Source organism: Clinocottus analis, unplaced genomic scaffold (genome assembly GCF_023055335.1).
Source record: "Clinocottus analis isolate CAN_PGR_092001 unplaced genomic scaffold, fCliAna1.0.p SCAF_13, whole genome shotgun sequence".
In the NCBI taxonomy this organism is placed as follows: Eukaryota; Metazoa; Chordata; class Actinopteri; order Perciformes; family Cottidae; genus Clinocottus; species Clinocottus analis.
Genome location: NW_027175854.1, coordinates 15,069,988 through 15,090,014, shown reverse-complemented (window position 1 = coordinate 15,090,014; position 20,027 = coordinate 15,069,988). Strand labels below are relative to the sequence as shown.

At 44.3% G+C, this 20,027-nt stretch overlaps 2 protein-coding genes across 2 annotated transcripts; one reads left to right on the top strand and one right to left on the bottom strand.

The window, feature by feature from the left end:
* Positions 1-2,537: 2,537 nt before the first annotated feature.
* gas1b (growth arrest-specific 1b) lies at positions 2,538-4,222 on the top strand. The gene has a single exon (XM_068574544.1). The coding sequence runs from the start codon at positions 2,933-2,935 to the stop codon at positions 3,713-3,715; it is 783 nt and encodes a 260-aa protein (XP_068430645.1). The 5' UTR covers positions 2,538-2,932; the 3' UTR covers positions 3,716-4,222.
* A 7,180-nt stretch (positions 4,223-11,402) lies between these two features.
* Positions 11,403-16,394, bottom strand: c9 (complement component 9). Its single transcript, XM_068574314.1, has 11 exons — positions 16,313-16,394; positions 16,065-16,171; positions 15,416-15,566; positions 14,354-14,495; positions 13,904-14,042; positions 13,584-13,814; positions 13,271-13,511; positions 13,062-13,187; positions 12,071-12,246; positions 11,681-11,915; positions 11,403-11,578 (listed from the first exon to the last, which is right to left on the bottom strand). Exons 1-11 carry the CDS (start codon positions 16,392-16,394, stop codon positions 11,421-11,423), a joined length of 1,788 nt encoding a protein of 595 aa, XP_068430415.1. The 3' UTR covers positions 11,403-11,420.
* Positions 16,395-20,027: the final 3,633 nt, after the last annotated feature.

Genomic DNA, 20,027 nt, shown 5'->3' with positions numbered 1-20,027 from the left:
ATAAACTGTTTCTTTTTCGGGTGAAAAGAATGAAGGCAGAATATTGAGCATGTCTTAAGACAGATATGTGAGAAGTTTCCATGAACCACAGAGAAATGAAAGAATGCAGGCAGAAAAACACTTGGCAGCTTTTTAATATCGACTCATTTTCCTCCCCCTCTCCCTCTCTCTCTCTCTCCCTCTCTCTCTCTCTCTCTCTCCCTCTCTCTCTCTCTGCCTCTCTCTGCCTCTCTACGGGCTTGAAAGCACTTGAATGCAGAGTTCAGTGAATTGTTCTGGCGGTGCAGCTTGTGCGTAATGACTTCTGACAGCAGTGGCGACGAACTGAAGAGCGTGTCTGTCTCTGCATGAGTATTTACAAATCTGCTCTCGGGAAACCCGCATTCCAATTCTGGAAACACTGTCGTGTGCACGTTGCCGTGAACAACCGCATGCATGTACTCGGCCTACAGGACGCGTACGTGGGGTTGCGCCTCTTGAAAATAAATGTATGGCTAAGAAATGCAAAAACTACACTTTTTTCCCCTCGGAACTAACCTGAGGAGTTTTGGAAGGATCTGGGCGATGTAGAAGAGTAATTTAAGAGGCTCAGTTTGGGGGAGAGCAGCTGCCTGCTCCATCACAGAGCTACTGGCTCCGCTCAATCCGGCCGTTGTTCTCATCTGGCCGCCATCCAACACCAATGGGATTGTGCTTCTGCTGTGTGTTATGAACTCCTTTCTTTAAAAAAAAAGAAAGGGAAATTAAACTTTGAGGGCCAGGGTGTGTTCTTTTAGTTTGGGGCTGTCAGGAAGAAGAAGAAAAAACGTCTTTGGGCACGGGAGTGCGTGTCTCTCTACGAAGGGTCACTCAGACCTTTGCACAGAAGTTTTTTGTTGTTGTATATAAGTTGAATATTGGCGTCCTCTGGAGAGACATAGCTCATACGGGGCTGATGTCAGGCTCTTTGGAGTTCATGCAGACCCTCGGAGCAGTCCGCCATTTGGGCTTTCTCTAACCTTCCACTTTGATGTCGCTCTAAAGTGAGTCTGCAGTCCTCCTGTTGCTCTGGTATGCCAGCTGGAGGAGGAGGAGGGTGTGTGTGTGTGTGTGTGCGTGTGTGTGTGTGTGTGTAGGCTGTTTTGGGTTGTTTGGCTAACAAACTCTTCTGCACTTGTCTTGACTCCTGTCTAATCTCTCTAATTGGAATCGGGGAGGAGGGATGGGGGTTTGAGGCCCCCCCGAGAGCTGCCAGATCTTTGTGGTCATCGTGTGGTGATGTGGCAGGGGTCAGGCGATCCCAAACGACTGAGTGGCTACGGGGGGACACGCTCTGTTTTCTCTCCAAGTGGCTTCACGCTCGCTGTTTGTTGACACGGCTGAAGTTGTTATTCCCCTTCACACTCTTTTTCTTTTTTTCCTCCCCTCGTGTTAAGTGTTATTATAAGGAAAAGAGGAAACACCCTGACCAAAAGGTAGCGGGGGCCGTTAGGATTTCACACTGCAATAAAATTTAAAAAAAAGCCAAATGTGTTTTTATCTCTTCTACTTCTCCGGTGCTTTCCCGGCTCCTTGACTGGAAACCAAAGGTCTTAAACCACCAAGCTGACAAGCCTTTTTTGGGGGGCGCGGGGGGATGCACATGTGCCGTGTTCATGGGTATACACGTCGTGTCGTCGCTGCCATCGAGGCAACACAATGCTAGTGTTCTCCAGAGAAGACGAGCCTCATTACGTACACGACAGCTCTCGGTGTGTGAGGTGTGAGGAGGCATTCAAAGAGAATGAGCCTGCGACAGCAAGACGGTTCATACTGGGAGAAAACCAGTGATGGAAAGTAACAGAGTATCAATATAAGTACAGCTTACAGGTGCTTTACTGGAGGACTTTCTGCTACTTTATACTTCCACCACACTCCATATTATTATACATTATTGAACATAATGTATTCAATGAAGATAAGACTTGTGTACCAGCTGCAAAATTAAAATGAGGCTTGTACGTTAAAAAATCTATAAACAAATAATATAACAAGTCATAATGGCTGTTGGCCACTTTAAGTACATTTGGATACGTATTATATGGATTTAAACATAAGTAACATTTTACAATGTGTTATTAGTACTTTTATTAAAAAATATCTTCTACTTTTCCACATTGTAGTCCACATGTAGTGTTTCTATATTTTATGTGTTTATTTCTTATTATAGTGTGTGTCCAATGTGGACTGTTGGTCTATACGTGCACAAATAAAACACCTTGAACCTCTATGAACAGATCTAAACTGTAATGTGTGTTCCCAAACACAAATGGGTGCATACATTTACGTTTTAGGTAATTATTTAATAAGGCAATAAATTGAAGTTCCTTTTTTCTCCTTTTTTTTCTTTTTTTACTTCCGCATACAAACACGTCACGGCCCGCGTGTGACGACTGAATCTCCGCCGCGTTTCGGACCAATGGGAGCGGGTCCACGCACGAACCATAGCGAGCCCCCCGCCCCGCCCCGCCCCGCAGCCCGCAGCACAGCGCGGGGCAGCTCCAGTGGATGCGGGACGGAGGTGGAAGCGGATGAGTGGCTTAAGGGAACAAGGATATCTGCTTCTTCTTTTTATGTGTGTGGAAAAGTTTTGGAGGCCCGTTTAGAACAGCCGTAACGCGTCTTTACGGGTGCCGGGAGGTCAGAAACACGCGAAGTCTCCTCACCCGGACAGGGACTGGCGAGGACTGGGGAAACTTTTTCCCCCGCAACTCTTGAAAACTTTTTTCGGCCGTAACGCGACTGGCATGTTATGGTCTCTCTCCTCCTCCTCCTCCTCTTCCTCCTCCCCGCTCTGTCTCCAGCTGTGACAGGATATGAAACCATCTCGGAGGGACGTTGTGTGCACGCAGCGCGACGGACCCGCGGAAGCCCCCATGAAGTCTAACTTTCTGAAGAGTCTTTCTTCCTGGAAATGGCGAGTCGTGCCATATTGATGGGTCGCGCGGCGGGTTTGCTCGGCGGCGTGCTGACGCTCATCGTCGGCTTGTGCGTCGCGTCCCCGACTCACAGCCGTCAGCTGGTCTGCTGGAAAGCCATCCTGAAGTGCCACGGAGAGCCCGAGTGCCACTACGCGTACGACCAGTACCTCTACGCCTGCGCGTCCGTCCTCAGCGGGGACTACAATACGTGCCCGAGCCACTGCATCTCCTCCCTCATTCAGCTCAACCGCACGCGCAGCGGCCCGGCGCTGGAGGACTGCGACTGCGCCCTGGACCCGGTCTGCAGGGCCACCAAGCAGGCCATCGAGCCGTGCCTGCCGCGCACCAGCACCGTGGGCTGCACGGAGGCCCGGCGGCAGTGCGAGCTGGACCAGCCGTGCAGCTCGGCCATGCGGGACTACTTGTTCCAGTGCCGGAAGCTGTTCGGCGGGGAGCGGTGCTCTGACGGCTGCCGCCGGGTGATCGCCGGCATGCGCTCCATCCCGAAGGCGCAGCAGCTGGACACATGCGAGTGCGACGGCACGGAGAGGAACATCTGCGAGTACATCAAGGTCAGCATGAAGACCTTCTGCTCGGACGCGGGTGACAGGCTCGCGGGCAGCGGCGGCGGCTTCTCGGACGCGGAGGAGGACTCCGACGACGACTACACGGACCAGGAGGACTACCGGTACGCGGAGGAATCCGGTGCCTCCGCGCCGCGTCACACTGCGCTGAGCGCCCTGACCACCATTTTGGTTTTAACCAAATTTATCTGAAAAAAAAGCTGAAGGAAGCAGCTGGAGACTGTTTGTGGAGTCAAACATGAACTCATCTGTTTGCTTTCTTGTTATCAGACTTTTGGTTTCGTCCTTTTAAATTCAACACTAAACTTTCCGAATCTGCACACACACACTTCAAATGTTACATTTCATCATCTGATCATGCAGAAGGAGCCCATTTGTTTTGTTTTTGTATGCCAGCTATGTAAAGATAGATTGTACAGTATATTGTATCAAATTTTATTTTTGTCAGAATATATATCTTTATGAGTGATTAAAAGATTTGCACTGTGTGAATAGATGAGTCCCGCTCTGTCGCTGTGTCAAGGGAAACTGATCCTAAAAGCCTAAAAGTCTTAAAAACTGGACCCAGTTCCCCCCGGTGATGGGTATCAGCTGCATGCTGGGAAAGCTCTTCTCTGCTATCAGCTGCAGAGACTTTAACCCACAAGCTGTTCATTAAAAGCCAAAAAGTTGACGTAAGCCACTGACGTGTGTCTCCCCCCCATGAGGAGACGCAGGAGTGATACACTTGACCTTGTACACATGGATGTTTGCTCGAGGTTTAGAGTAAAACTGTTCAAACAGGCAGAGGAAGAAGTGCCGCCTCCTCCTCCTCCTCCTCTCGGGGGATTTGCAGCACAAATGGAGTCGAGGAGCAGCTCGGTGCGTTTGTTTATCCTCACCCCGTGTGTTTGTTAGAAGTCTCCACAAAAGACACAAGATGTGTGTGTGTGTGTGTGTGTGGAGGTATTAGCCGCACAACACACTCTCACAGTAAATAAAAAGCAGTTTCTAAATGAGTCATTTGGAAAGTGTCTTTACATTTTAAACCCCTTTTTTGTAAATAGTTGCGAGCTTCATGTATTGATTAAAAGCGCAGAGAACAATTGCTGTACAGTGATCTGTTCTTTTTTGTGGTAAATATAAGTACCTCAGATTACATGAATCATTTAAAAAGGTCAAAATGTGTTTGTCATGATTATTACGTCTACGTCAACTTTGTGTATATTTGAAGCTCTATATATCGTCAGATGGACACTTTGCTAAAAGGATTCCTTTCCAGTCACAGCTCTTCTCTGAGATACATTATTTAAGTATTAAATACTACTCAGAGTAGAATATGAGCCTTTGAACTATTTAAAAATGGTATTTTAATTGCTTTAAAGTATTTATAAATCACCTTTAAGAGACTTTTTGCTTTCTAAATCAACAGTTTGAAAGCTGAGCCGGCTCACCGTGATTCCCTTTAATCTGCACAGTTGTTCCAACATGCAAAACATTTCCTCACAGCGGCTGCAGAGGAATAAAAAAAAAGTACTTTTATACGACACAAATGTTCAGACAGTTTTTTTAGAAGACAACAGTGTCCCGATCCGATTATTAGGATGTGTGTTTACATCGACGGTGCCGGCTGCGTCTGCTGAGACAGTCGAGCTCTCTAAACTTACTTTTTTTTTAAAAAGCCAGTGTCCTCCTCCTACACTTGTGATAATGGCTCTTGAACACTATTGATGGCGGCCATGTTGCTTTTCAGGGGGAAAGAGATGGGCCCTCCGGCCCATTGATTGGAAGAGAAGTCGAGTGGCACCTCTATTATGGAGATGCAAGACACACAATGGTGCAGCGGCACAATGCGGGGGCACTTCATTCACTCTGTCACCTCTTTCAGGGAGCGGGGGAGCACGAGGGGTCGGCTGTCCCAGAGCCAGAGGAGTTATGTGAGAAAGTTCAGCTTTATTACTCGGCCCACCTCCAGCTGATGCATTCATCTGTGCAACGAGCTCGATGTGCTCTTTGATAACTTCTCTATCTAGATATAATTATTAAAAATACTTAACTTCACTCAGACTTCACACAGATACTCTCAACATACAGAGCTGTGCTATGTGTTCATGTATAGCAAGTATAGTTAAGATGAGAAAATACAACTTTTTATTAATTTTTTGTGCAAAATATATATTTTTTTGTTCCTTTTCTGTGTATTATCATAAACCAATACACCAGGAACACATATATGAACTTATTATATATGTTCCCAAGGGGTTTCTGTACATTATACATAATTAGTTATTCAAATAGGCCTTGTGGTTGAGGAGATAATCTGAGTACGGGTATATTAATTCGGATTTTTGGAAAACAGGGTTTGATGCCCTAAAGTTAAGCTATAGGGTATAATATTTTCATAGTTTTAAACTCTTGCTTATACAATATGACGTCAACTAGATAAACAAAAACATAAGCTATCATTGGGCTTTAAACAGTCTTCTAAAAAAGACAACAATGGCAGCAATTGTGAAAAATTAAAAGCCCACAAAGTGATGCGGTGGAGGCCTTTTGTTACGAGAGGAAAAGCCTGCCGCTGTCACTTTAAGAGCGACGGTCTTCGCTCCCACCATTAATAATTGTAATGCCTTTTTCTTTTTTTAAAATCATTGTTGAGGATAATGAAGGGATGCGTTTTCATACGGGGCCCTCGGGCCAAACTTTCCCCCTGAAATGTTTTCAATTAACTTTACTCACTGGAGGAAAAATAGGAATGTTGTGTGTGTTTTGTTTTTTTTGTTCCGTGCCGAAACAGAAAGGCTTTCGGTGCAGGGATCGGGAACATCATTAAAATTGCCTCATCATAACTCAAACTGCTGCTCAGGGCGGCCCCGTCCTAAGCTCCGCCTCCTCTAGGGTACGCTAAGGAGAAGTCTTACTTTAGCTGGATTACATGTCTTTATATGTCTTCTCTTCATTGAATGCAAATCATTATTTCCCTGCAGGACGTCAGTATAAAACAACACTGAAGTTTGGTTTTGTAAACAAAAGTTTTTGGGTCTGTTCTTTTCTGCATTAGCAAAGCAACAACTCCCTTACGACTAAAGTCCCAGTGGAACTTGTGTTGAGCCTATTTTAAAAACATGAATGAAGAGAAATGCTTTGTGTGACCTTAAAGGAGCCACGTCTGTTAGAATAAAAGACGTATAATATTCTGTTAGAACTGTTTTCGTCATGTTGAATCCCCTGAAAGCCAAGAGCCAGTGTGTTTTTATGTCGGCAAATAAAAATGAGCCCTTCATATCTACAGGAGGTTCTCTTCACAGAGTCCACCATTTTGAACCGCCTTACATCAACAGTGGCCTTGAACAGACAAATCAGGCACTGGTTCTGGAGAGGGCCGTCCACGCGTTCACGTTAGCCGAGTCCAAACCCGGCGGTGCCGTTGCCTCAGAGAGGAGCGGCTATTCCGCTGGTTGCAATCTGCAACCTCGCCACCAGATGGCACTAACTCTCACACAATGTATGTATGCCTGCCTATATTTTTCTTTTCAAAGCATATTAATTATTTTAAACTCAGCGTAAATGAACGTCATGAACCCATGAATGTATCACATTTACAGGACTTTAACAAAAACTTTTGGGATTTTCATTTTTTTTGAAGGACTTTTCCAGACTTGGAAATAACATTTTTTCAAAAATGTCATGACTTTTCCAGGTTTTCTATGACCGTAAGAACCATGTTGATAAGTCATTTTCTTTGAATAAGTCTGACGTTTCTGAAACGAGGTCGGAAGAAAAAGAACGGATCACCATTATATGAAATATAGATTCATCTGTTTGAAGGGTGACGAAGTTCCTGTTGCTTGTCCTGTAGTCTGACTTTCAATTGGATTTCTTATTTACTATTTATCAAGGAAATGCATACCAAATGTTTAGATGTTTCTGCTTTATATCATTCTAAATGTTTTTTTTGACTTCCCCTCAGTCTCACCAAACCTAAACATCACAGAAGACAAGGTGTCAACTTTGAAAAACACTTTTGAGTGTTTTTGAATTAAGAAAAAGTGAGTTTTACAACTTGTATCTTCTAAAAGTGGACATTATGTTCTTCCGTACTATTTAAAAAAAAACTTTAACATATTGAGAGATTTTGGTTTCGGTTCAGTTTTGACGAACAATAAACAAACTTTGCTGGAAAAGTAAACTTCAGTGACCCACAATAATTGGAAGGTTTTTTTGGGGAAAAGGGGGGGGGATTGATCAAGGCAGCACCCTGAGCTTTTAGAGTGAGAGAGAGAGAGAGAGAGAGGTGGGAAAGGTGGAGGAGGGGTTGATTTATGATTGAGGGCTTGGTGGGGGGAAGGGAGCGGCCTGCAAAGGGGCTGCACTTGGGTTGAATGTCAGGGATTTTAAGCCTTTGTGAATAATGACGCACGGAGGGAATATTTAATCAACCAATCGGGTGGCTTTCCTCCACCGGAGGGATTGTCCTCCCCTGGAGGTAGGAGGGAGAGAGGGAGGTGGAAGGGGGGGGGGGATACTTGACAAAACATAGCTGACAAGGGGCATAACTTCATTTCCACGGTGCTGGGACAGCTGTGTGGAGTAATCTGCCGTAGCAGCCCTCTGACGACTTCAATGCCTTTAGTGACCCGGGGAAGTGGGGCTGGAGGGATGGAGGGAGGGATGAAGGAGGGGTGGAGGCCTCCCGACTGCGTCCAGGCGTTTAGCAGTGCGAAGGGGGCGCCTTTCACACCCTTCTAAGGGCTTTTGTTCCAAAAAAAAATATCCCTCACCTCTCCTCCATTGAGAGCGACGACTATGTGTTTATGAGACGAGACGACAAAAGGTCCCGGGTTTTGAAAAGCCTTAAATTCACTTTCTAGTGGGAAACACCACGCGGAGTAAATAACTCTGGGTTTAAGTTGTTATGAAGGACAATTAACTGCTCCGTTGGTCAACCTATTTATTCCCTTTTTCTCCCTCTGGACTTGTTTACGCCTCGAAAAAAAGCGCCTCAAACGTGTTTTTTTATCGGCATCCAGCTGAACGCTCAGCGTGTTTTCGTTCATTTACAACAAAATAATCTCTATTCAGATTTGATTCTGAGATGCTTTTTTTCTCCCAGATTGGCAAATGTTCTTCCACATAATGAAATGTATTTGACAAATAAACTAAAATCACATGCAATGTTATACAATCCTGTTCATCTTTGGAGAGGTTTTCCTCATTTGAAGATCGCTCCTCCAGTTTTTGTAGTATGAATAAATATTAGTTAAAAAAAGAAGAAGAGAATTGGGCAGTCTATCGGTGAAGAGGGGTTCATTATTTTGTGCTAACTGTTCTGTTGGAGGCTGAAGAAAGAACAAAACATTTTAGGCTAAGATAAAGGCTTGAGGCCGGGTTGCTGTCCGGCCTGAATGGGGTCTCCCCGGAGCTCAATAAGGTCCCAAAGTTTTACTCCATTATGCTGACATCCTAAAGGCCAGAGGGTACCACCCCCAGTGGTTACCTCTCAAGTATGCATTCATCACCCCCCACTACACACACACACACACACACACACACACACACACGCACTAGACTTAAACTTTCTATTTTAGTGATGACAGGAGGCGATATTTACAAAAGTAGCTGCTCAGGTCATCTGTAAACACATTCTCAAAGTCCTAAACGATATCCTATGTGCTCTGTTTCCTTTACTCAGAACTGTAAATGGTTTTAAAATAACATCTAGGGCTCAGTATCAGACACCTTTAATAACAGCATGTAGGGATTGGGAACAAGTGCCCAAATCAACACTTTGCAGGTCTGTGCACATTCCTGAGTGCTGTGCAGCGGTGCAACGGCTGCTGTTTGCTCAGCGAGGCCTCCTCCGGCATGAGGAGCTGCAGCGTGCAGCCGCTAAAGGACTAAAGGACTAAAGGACTAAAGGACTGAAGCCGTGAGCAAACATGGAAGCTGCAGGCTGCAGGGCTGAGCTGCTGTGATCCTTCTTCTGCTCGTCGTGAAAGCAAATCCACCAGCGTGAGAGCAAGAAAGATGATGGAGCCTTCGTCTCAGCAGACATTTTATTATTTACATTAATTGAATTGATTGTTAGTCACTGTCCATACTTCTATACACTTCATAAACACTGCATATATTTTGCATTTTTGCACTTTCTAAATTAGTATGCTGTGCTGTTTTGTTGTATATATTATTTCTATCTATCTATCTAGCCATGTAAATCCATCCCATGCACACATGTAAATATTGTATTGTCATCCTAAAGCAGACACACTGGACCTGGTTGTGTTACATTTTCCTTTGTTTCCACTTGAGGAGTTTAAAAGCTCATGTCCTCAAACACAACACCTGATGCAACGCCTTCAGAACATTCATGAGTTCGTGAACATGTGCGAACACTCTTTCAGGATCAGTGCACGTGAAACACAACGCACACACACATGTAGTGTATCTCTTTCTGTGGTGTGTGTGTGCGACGCCTTTAGGTTCTCTGCTCATCTGGTTCTCGTTTGCTGCTCCAGCTGGAATGTGTTGCTGCCCTTTAAAGATGAGTTATGAGCCCGTTAATACACACTTCGGCCCTCACTATTCTAACGCAAGAAATGTGTTGTTTCTGGAGCTGAAAGTTACACCGATCCATCATTTTAAAAAGGTGTGATGTGTAAGATTTTGCCGGAATACATTTTTTTTAAACGCCACATACAATTAACATGATCATGTTGTTTCATTAGTTACATTGTTGCCGTTATGTCAAAGACGTTTATGAGTTTATGAGCATGCTAATTCCGCTAGTCATCATTTTATCTTTTCTGCTACTTTTGTTTTATTACAATTTTAACATATCAGTGTTATTTACACTTTGCACACAGAAAGATGAAGATGCCACCAGGAACCGAAAATGGTTCCTTCAGAACGACGGCATAGAAGAACCATTTCTGGTTCCACAAAGAACCTTTTTCACCAGGGTTCTTTAAAGAACCGTGCCCTTAAATAGTTCTTCAAATAACATATAAAGTTGTCTCAAAGAACCTTCAAAAAAAGGTTAGTTAATGCAGTGTTTCTGGTTCCTCAAATAACTTTAGAAAATGGCTCTCTCTCTGTTTCCTCGAAGAACCTTTCAAACCGCGGTTCTTTAAAGAACCATTTTCTTAAGTAGTTATTGAAAGAACTTTAAAAAAAAGGTGCATCAAAGAACCTTAAACAAAATGTAAATTAAGGCACTATTTCTGGTTCTTTGAAGAATCTAAAGGTAAAACGGTTAATTAAAGAACCCTTTTCAATTGGTTCTTCAATTGGAAAACACATCACATGCGGTCAGAGTTTTTTCCAGATTTTTCCCCCGATACTCATGAGTGTAACATTTGAGTTGCATGGACGCAGCAGAGGAGAAATGCTGCCCCCTGTTTCTGACACATTGCACCTTTAAAACAGGACATGATGTTTTTTTATAGTCATTCCCTTTCAGTTTGTCTTATTTCGAAATTGCAAAATGAAAAGAATTTATGGCGCTCAGGCTCTTAAATCAGTACTGGTGTTGATGGAATGCAAACATCAAAGTATTACAGGCAACACATCTTTATTTAAATTATGCACTTTATGCATGATACTAGTTGTTAAAGTTTGCCAGATCTTATTATTGGTAAATCCACATGTGTACATATATACTTAAACGTCATCAATTTAAAAAATAAAAATAAAATCCATCTACATGTGAAAAAACTGCATTATCTATTCCTGACCTCAAGATGGCGCTGTTCTCCAAAGATGTGCACGACATTCAATCCATTGAGTTCTATCTTTCAGACGTGTGTGAGCGTGAGCGTGTGTGTGTGTGTGTGTGTGTGTGTGTGTGTGTGTGTGTGTGTGTGTGTGTGTGTGTGTGTGTGTGTGTGTGTGTGTGTTGTCAAAGACGTCCTGCATCCTCCTAGCAGTGCTCCTCACTGCTGGTGTCTCCTCTACACGTGGCCCCCAGGAGCCCGGCTGTGTTGCAGCCGCGGGTTCTGGTGCGCTTGGCTCCGCTGCAGACGGACCAGCTGGACCAGCAGGACCAGTTACCTTCCTGATGGACTGTAGGTCTTGTACCTGCAACACATTGTCAAAAAAACAAAAACGAGAGTTAAAGTAATAGGGAAGGCCTTGCAGGCATGATGTTATCCTCCATGTTTTTGATGCGTTCACTCTGACCTGGGTTCTGAGCTTTATCGCCCTTGTAGTTCTGGCAGGCCATGCCCTCGTACAGGTGCGAGCACAAACACATGCACTTCCCGTCCAGCAGAGCCAGAGTGCCTCCGTTGTGACACGGGCTGCACTTGCACACGTTGTACTCCGCCACGTAGTCCTCCGTGGCCCGCTTCAGGTTGAGTATCCTGGAGTTAGCGTCCGGTATGTCCAATGGAATCAACATGTAGATGGGCTCCGGCTGCAGAGAAAAAAACGTATAACAAACATTATTTCACTGGCTGGAATGTGAAAACAGAACATGAGTCACCGACGTTATAAGAAATCATCAAATCAATATAAGAATTCATGTCTGCACCAAATTTGACGGCACTCCAGAGATGCTCTGCGCTTTACCTCACTGTGGAGCAGCGCCGGGGCGTCTGAGACGGTCCGGACCCAGTTCTGATACGTGGCGATGTCCATCACTCCGTCCTTATCCAGTTTGGCCTGCATGGCCACAGCGCTCTCCGTAGTGCCTCCTTTGACTGACGTCATCACCTTGTCCACCGTCGCTTTGCCGTGAACCCCGACTGTGCAGCAACAGAGGGAAACCTTCAGGGACTTTGCACATGGAAACGTTGCTGGAAACCTCACGGTGACTACTCAGTATCTTTGCACAATGGTTGTACTTTTTTTTGCAAGTCTATCTTAATGCAGTCTTCCACAGTTCAAGCTGGTCACGTCTGGCATTCCAACTACAGACAACCTATGCAAAACAACCTATGAAAAGAAACTACGAAAAACAACTTACGAAAGACAACCTACGGAAAAAAACTATTTAAAAAACCTACATGAAAAAACTACGAAAGAAAACCTATGAAACACAACTTACGGAAAACATCCAACAAAAAAACCCTACGAAAATCAAAACTACGAAAGACAACCTAAGTAAAGAAACCTTGGGAAACAAGAAGGAAAACAACCTCTAAAAGACAACCTGTGAAAAACGTACGAAAAACAACGTACAAAAAAACAACGTACGAAAAACAACGTACGAAAAACCATGTACGAAAAACTACGTATGAAAAACAACTTACGAACAACTACGTACGTAAAACTAAGTACAAAAAACAACGTACTAAAAACTATTTAAGAAAAACAACTTACAACAACTCACAACCTACAAAAGATAACCTACAAAAAAGCCTATTTTTTTATGGCTGGAACTTGTGCAGCTTTGTCTACTTCAGAATGAAATATCTACAAAATGCTACAAGGGAATCTTTTCATGGCCAGGAAGCGCTAGAGAGGATTGATCCAACCAAACCTCACGTCCATCTGATAAACTTGGAAATATCTGCACCGAGCTGTTTAGTGTGATCAGGTAAAAACAGGGAAAACCCACAGTCTTGTTTGTTGTTCACGTCATCGCATCCTTCCCGTTTCGCGTGCAGATCGGACAAGCCGGAGCCTCCGATATCTGACGTAATGCCGACCTTGACGCAGTCTTGAATCTTTCTCTCCGTCAGATCTGCGATGAAAAGGGCAGAAAATGATGAGAGCGACTTCAGAGTGAGCAATTTGAAAAAGAGAGACCCCACCGCGGACACGTACTTTTGGACTTGATGGTGTCTTGGTTGAGGACGTAGATCAGCTCGTATTCGCCGCCGGTCCTCCCGTTTTTGGTGTAGTGGGTCCCGTAGTCCTCCAGGAAGGCGAAATAAATCCCCTTCTCGTACTGCACGGGCAAAAACGCGACGTGCTCCAGGAATTCGTCGGCCGTTTTGAGTTCCCGAGAGCGCATCCTGTAGACGCTCAGCTGCACCGTGCCCTTCACCCGCATGAAGCTCTTGTTCTGCAAGAGCAAGAGCGTTAGTCAGTGCAGACTCATGTGAGCCAGACGCCATGTTGTCCATGCTGTTTTTACCTTAACAGTGGAAAACTCTGAGACCTCCTTGATCATTGTTTTTTTCTCTTGTTCGTGCTTCAAGCCAATCTTTACGGAGTGGTTGGCCGAATCGGCCATGGTCGGCTCACTCGTGAGGAACTTGAAGGAAAGTCCGGTGGCGACTTTGACACTTGTCTCCTTCATCAGCTCCCTCAGGAGGCTGTGTGTGTCCTCGTAGATCTCTCTGGAGATGGTTTCCTCCACTTTAGTCTGGAAACACAAAAGGGAAGGCTTGTTCCTCATCATTTTAACACACACAAAATGGGAATAGAAACGGATGGTTGATGGTTTGCGCTGACCTGATAATTGAGCACGCCGACGTTCCAGGGAAGCCGGTCGTTCTTCAGAGTGTACGGGTTCCTGATCCGCGAGCACCTCCCGTTGAAGAAGTCGTTGTTGAACGGGTTGATCCGAGGGTCCGAACCCAAGATGTTGATTCTGGTGCATGGAGACGGAGGGTACTTTGAAGACGATATGCAGTATTATGCTCACTAAAATTCAAAGGTTTGTCACACGCGATGTGTTCAGGTACCGTTGGAATGGTAATAATGACGGGTTTTCGGGGTTCAGAGGAAAACTAAATCTGAGATAAACTGAGAAAGCGTGTCCTCTGAGTGTGCTGCCTTGCTGTATGTTGGTCACAACGCAGCACCCTGTCCCGCTCGTGACAAAGCCTCCATTTCATATTTCCGACTCTTTGACCCTCCCGCCCCCAATTGGATTTAGTGTCTTTAATAACTCGTTCTCACCCGTATCCTGCCGTCCGGCCTAGTTCATTGTTATCCAGGAAAACCGAACCGCACGGCGGCTGACGAGGATCGCAGTCTTCGTCAGATCCGTCCTCGCAGTCGTAGTCCCCGTTGCACTGTAACCTCTTGTTGGTGCAAGAACCTGCGTAGAGACCAAAGTTATTAACCAAAAAAACAAGTGTGAGAGAGAGAGAGAGAGAGAGAGAGAGAGAGAGAGAGAGAGAGAGAGAGAGAGAGAGAGAGAGAGAGAGAGAGAGAGAGAGAGAGAGAGAGAGAGAGAGAGAGAGAGAGAGAGAGAGAGAGAGAGAGAGAGAGAGAGAGAGAGAGAGAGAGAGAGAGAGAGAGAGAGATCTGCAGCCTTTATTGAAAAATAAAACCCCAAAATGTGTTTGAGTAAGTAGAGGAAGATTACTGTCCTCTCAAATTTGATTAGTCCTGACAGTTCACCTTTGTGTCATGGGCGGGGCTTATGCTTCCAATTATCTACTGTCCTCTTAATGACGCATGGTTTCAGGTTGTTGTGTTCTGAGTTGTGTTTTGTGTATTCAAGATTTGAAGTGAGATTGTTGCTGTATAACTCAAAATAGATTTTTTTGATATTCAACACAACTTGGAAAGGGGTGTCCCTCTAAGGATGCAATAAACGTGTCCTTTTAGTACACAAAAACCTGTATATGTCTGTGAGAGAGAGAGAGAGAGAGAGAGAGAGAGAGAGAGAGAGAGAGAGAGAGAGAGAGAGACACTTGCAGCCTTGTAACTAAGTTTAAAAAATAAAACCCCAAAATTTGTCCATTTGAGAGAAAGATTATAGGGGAAGATCTTAAGTATCAAGTCCAACTTTTTAGTGCAGAAACGCATCTGTGTGGATTGTTTGAACATAATAAGTAAAGTATACTTATATTGCACTCATCACAAACAGGAGGTCACAAAGTGCTGTACAGAAGTTAAAGAAACACAAAAACAAAACATAAATGAGCCCAAAGTGACTCTAACAGGGGCAAAGCAGGTGGGAAAGCACAATGAGAAGCTCAGTATTAGTGTGGATGTGAAGCTGATATATACCTGACTGGCACTGGAACTCTGATTCGGAGCACTGAGGCCGAGGCGGCCGCTGGCATTCAGCGTCCGTCTGGCAGAACTCCCGGTCCCCGAGCGACCCCTGGCACGACGCGCCCCCGAACTGCCCGAACACTTCCACACTGCGGGAACGCCTCTGAGGATGACATCACACAGGACATCACACTTGTACTGAGCGTCGAAGGCAGAGAAACAGAGGAAACACGTTTATATGGTAAACTATCGTCTGCAACCTTGAAAAACGTTCATTCTGTTACTTGATTGTCACAAAAATAACATTTAGATGGCATCTTTATGGATTTACAGTCTATTTAATACATGTAGTGTGACTGAAGTTACCTCTCTTTTATTCATTCTGACTGGGTTTAAGTGCTTTATTTAAAAAAAACAAAAACATTCTCAATTACTCAGTTGTTGAAGCATCAACATTTTAGATCAAATTTAAATGGATAAAATAGGATCAAATGAGTAAATAATTCAAGTTAATAAGCTATTTTTTGTTCTTGTTTTATTTACAAACTTACAACCTGTACTTTTTGCAGCTCGCCTCGTGCTCACTATAGTCCTGTATCGGGATGAGAATCAGTGGATTATTGAGTTTTTTGATCACTTATTACAGTTTTCATGGACTCACTCTGATGCTCGTGCAGGCGTCACACGAGCTCCACTCGGACCAGCGGCTGAAAACACAGTTCACAGCCGGAGGATCGGGAAGTTCCTCTCCCCTGAAATGCACATGTGTGTATATATATATATATATATATATATATATATATATATATATATATATATATATATATATATATATATTAAAGAGATGCACTAAATCCTCAGTGAGTGACATGAAGACAAGGCCCTTGCTGTTGCCTAAATGAAGGTCACATACGTACATTACGTTCCCGAGCAGCGTCACAGTGAGACAGAGGCTGCAGAAGCCCAGCCGGAGAGCAGCATCGGTCCTCATGGTGAACCTCCAGAGAGACAAATGCTGTCGTGTGTGAGTGTGTGTGTGTGTGTCTGTCGTGTCTTTTAAACAAATCTCTGTCAATGAGTGTTCAACTGCAAGAGGACCGCGTCAAAGTCAATAGTTTGGATTTAAGGTGAAACCGTATTGACTCAGAGCTCGGAAACTCCAGAGATTACCAAGGTTCAAAGTGTTTGTTTGAATTATATTTATATATATATATATATATATATATATATATATATATATATATATATATATATATATATATATATATATATATATATTCAGAAGTTATTCATAATTGTAATTATTAATAAAGTTGCTTATATAACTACATTATATAAGACTTGGATGTAAAAAACAAGTATCAATATCGGCAAGTACATAATATTGTAAATTTCTTGAGTGTTTTGAGAATGAGACGCATTCTCAAAACCCTAAATAACTAAGTAGAATAAAGTCCATTTAGTTTATTTCGGCTTTTCCAGTTTTATGCAATCATTCCTGCAGGTTCCCAGAAAGCAGAGCAAATATTGAAAGAGGCTGACATGCACATTGAGGTCACCGTGGGGAAACACTGGGGGAAAACTGACCAATTAGATTGTGGCTGCGCAGTTTTCTGCAGTGCGACTCTTCGTCCACAAGATGGCAACACGGAGCAGAGGTTGTGTCCTTGTCTGAGGTTCACACACTGATCATGTGAGACATGCCACATGGGGACTAGAACAATTTACTCAAAATGCACTTGCACTAACTTCTCTCTCCCCGACAAGCCAAACACTGTTTCCCTTTAACGAACGATATCAAAACAAGCGTTGCACAACACGCAGGAAGCTCTACACAACTGCACCTAAAGATCTGTCATGTGATCTGAGAGGCTTCTGCTGACTCTGCACTACTTCGGTCTGCAGGAGGAGGGAGTGCAGTGTGTGTATAGAGAAGTGCAGTGTTCACTTCTCAGTGGAGACGGATGAAAGTGTATTTATTAGGGATTATGATGAAATGAGCCAATCATGCATGACCCGGTGAATCATTATTCACGGAAAGCAAATCATCTGCTCTTATCCGTCTGATGTTACGTTCTGTAGCATTCAGCATGCTGACGAGCTACTTTCTGCTGACTTGAATAAACACACTATTTCCCCGATGTGTCCAAAGTCAATCTTGGGGAGGTGGGACCTGTCCCCGGTTCTTTCCGTGGTCGCGGCACGCTGGAGAGGCACAAATATGTGCCGAGGTCACCACTTTTACAACATTTTGCAGTTTCCTCTCAGCTCTCTCAGGAAACCAGAGGGTAGGTGAGGTGCTTGGCCAATATTTCTCCTGAGTAGAAAGACTTCCTATATAGGAAGAGGGCAGGGGGTAGTGTGTGGAAACACTTGTGGAACAGCCTGGCTTTACTGTAATTTACCTACGACATATAGACTTTGTCATCATGCACCCGGCCTGAATGTGACGACGTTGCTTCCTGCCCTTCTCCCCACCCCCAACCCCACTGATCAATGCTGTGTTCTCAGGCTAGAAAGGGTCAAGAGCGGTGGAGTCAGTCGAGGAGTTAAAGGAGCAGAGAGGATAAAATCTAAAACTACCTTCAATTATGGACTGGAGGATAAGTGGCTAGGAGGCTCTGGTTGCGGTGGCAGCCGGTGTTCCAGGATTCACGCCCTGTAATGCTGCATGTTTGGATAGCGGCCTTCCTGTAATACACGCAAGGGGAAGGAGCTAGTTAGCCTCCGTCAGCGTTCTATCACGAAAATAAAACCCTCTAACGTGCATGTGCTGACTTGTGCCGTCTGTAGTCCCGGCCTTTTCCCACTAAAGGTGTTCTTTACACGAGTAGCATAAGTAGCATCCAAGATGTCCTCCTGTATGGAAGTGTGCGGTTGCTCTGGTGTGTGTGTGGGAGGGGGGGGGGGGGGGGGCAGGCGCACCCATCTAAACTGGCAATGAATTACATGTTGAAGAAAAGGGAACCATCCTTTCAACCTCACGTCATCGGGCAGTGATGCAGGACCGGAGAGATGCGTCGCTGACGAGAAACTTTGTTTTTATTATGTGCGGTGTTTGCATATTGTTGCTATGATGTGTGAAAAGGCACACAGCAACACAATATGAATTATATAACTGTAACCTTGGAGCTCATTTGACATACTGTGCAATCAGAGGGCCTAATTCTGAAAACGCAGCAACATTACCGCACATTTCTTTTCTTGGGTTTCTGCAAATCTAAGCGAGTCTGATGATAGTAAACGTTTTAACGGAGGGTATGAAAACGATTTATTCCAGCAGTTGGTGGCCGCCGGGTGAAAACTGACTCTCGGCTCGTCAGTTATCTGGCTCCTGAGGAGCTTGTCTCCAAAAAAAAAAAAAGCTCTGTCAGCAATACACAGGATACAAAGGCAGGAAGCTCGTCCTTCCTCTGTCCCTTTCTCTGCCGTCGCTCAGCTCGCAGTGCGACACGCAGAGCGCCGTACATCTCTTTAATGTCCAGCAAAATCATGTTTTAGGTGTCAGAACTACTACATTACTACTACAGAAAATACTACACTGACTAGTATCTTGGTGGTTACTTCTGGCGGTTTACCGTGTGAGCAATGCGTCTCCAAGATGACGGATGAATTTGGTGTGCATCAGCAAAGCTTACTGCCATGCAAGACCACCAAAACCAAGACCAGAGTGTATCGAGATGGCGACAAGTCCAAGACTAGACCAAGACCAAGACCAAGACCAAGACTAGACCAGACCAAGACCAAGACCAAGACTAGACATCGGCCGAGGCCTTTGTAATTGGCTTCATATGTTCAATTAAAGTTCATGTCAGTTGATGGCTCTCTAGAAGAGAAGAAAACTATTGTTTTACAGAAGTGAAACCGACCGCAATGACATCATCGTCTCAGCAAATCTCAGTGTTGACGAATATGTTCTGTTCGTGTGATGTTTGATTTTTATTTTCCCAAGGAGTGGTGGCCATCTCTGCATCTACTAACAACCTGGTTCTTCTCCTAATCGTCCCAAACAAACACATGTTAATGCGTCCGCAAACATGGAAACAAAACACTTCCTGTGCGACTCGAGGGTTTTCTCTCTCTGGGAACAACTTCAAACGGTAAATATGAAAACTGTCATTACGCGGCTGGATCCCTGAACTGTCTCCAAAAGCAAAATAGACATTTATGCTGAGGGTGACGTCCCCCCTTTTTTCGGCCATCGGTTGACGGTAATTGCAATAACACAGAGTGCATGGCAAAGGAAATGAAGCGCCGGCTGGTCTTTCAAAAAAAAAAAAAAAAAAGTGCTGTGTTGGCAACAATGTAGCAGAGTTCTCTTCTTTCCTCTCGCTCCTTTTGTGATACAAAGTGTGAAGATAAGATGAAAACGCTTTTTATATCTGAAAGTGTGAACACAGTGGACCCACGTTGTCGGTGGTTTGTGTTCACGGTTTCACAGCAACGTTAGAGGGCAACTTCTGACAAAATGTTGAGCAACTGGGAAGCCTTTGTTCATCTCAGTCTATAGTGAAATATATACTGCTTAGAAAAAACAAATAAAAAGCTTATAGTGGTGCCTATTTGTAGACATTACCCAAAGTCTAGGGAGCAGGGATTCAATATACTGAAACATTTGAAGCTC

Bases quoted from the DNA above. Each gene is read 5' to 3' on its own strand.
- gas1b (XM_068574544.1), top strand. From the start codon at position 2,933: ATGGCGAGTCGTGCCATATTGATGGGTCGCGCGGCGGGTTTGCTCGGC.
- c9 (XM_068574314.1), bottom strand. From the start codon at position 16,394: ATGAGGACCGATGCTGCTCTCCGGCTGGGCTTCTGCAGCCTCTGTCTC. The intron at 13,512-13,583 runs GTAAAAACAGCA...TTGCTCTTGCAG, and splicing joins CAGAGTTTTCCACTGTTAAG to AACAAGAGCTTCATGCGGGT. The intron at 12,247-13,061 runs GTGGGTTTTCCC...GTTGCTGCACAG, and splicing joins CGTGAACAACAAACAAGACT to TCGGGGTTCACGGCAAAGCG.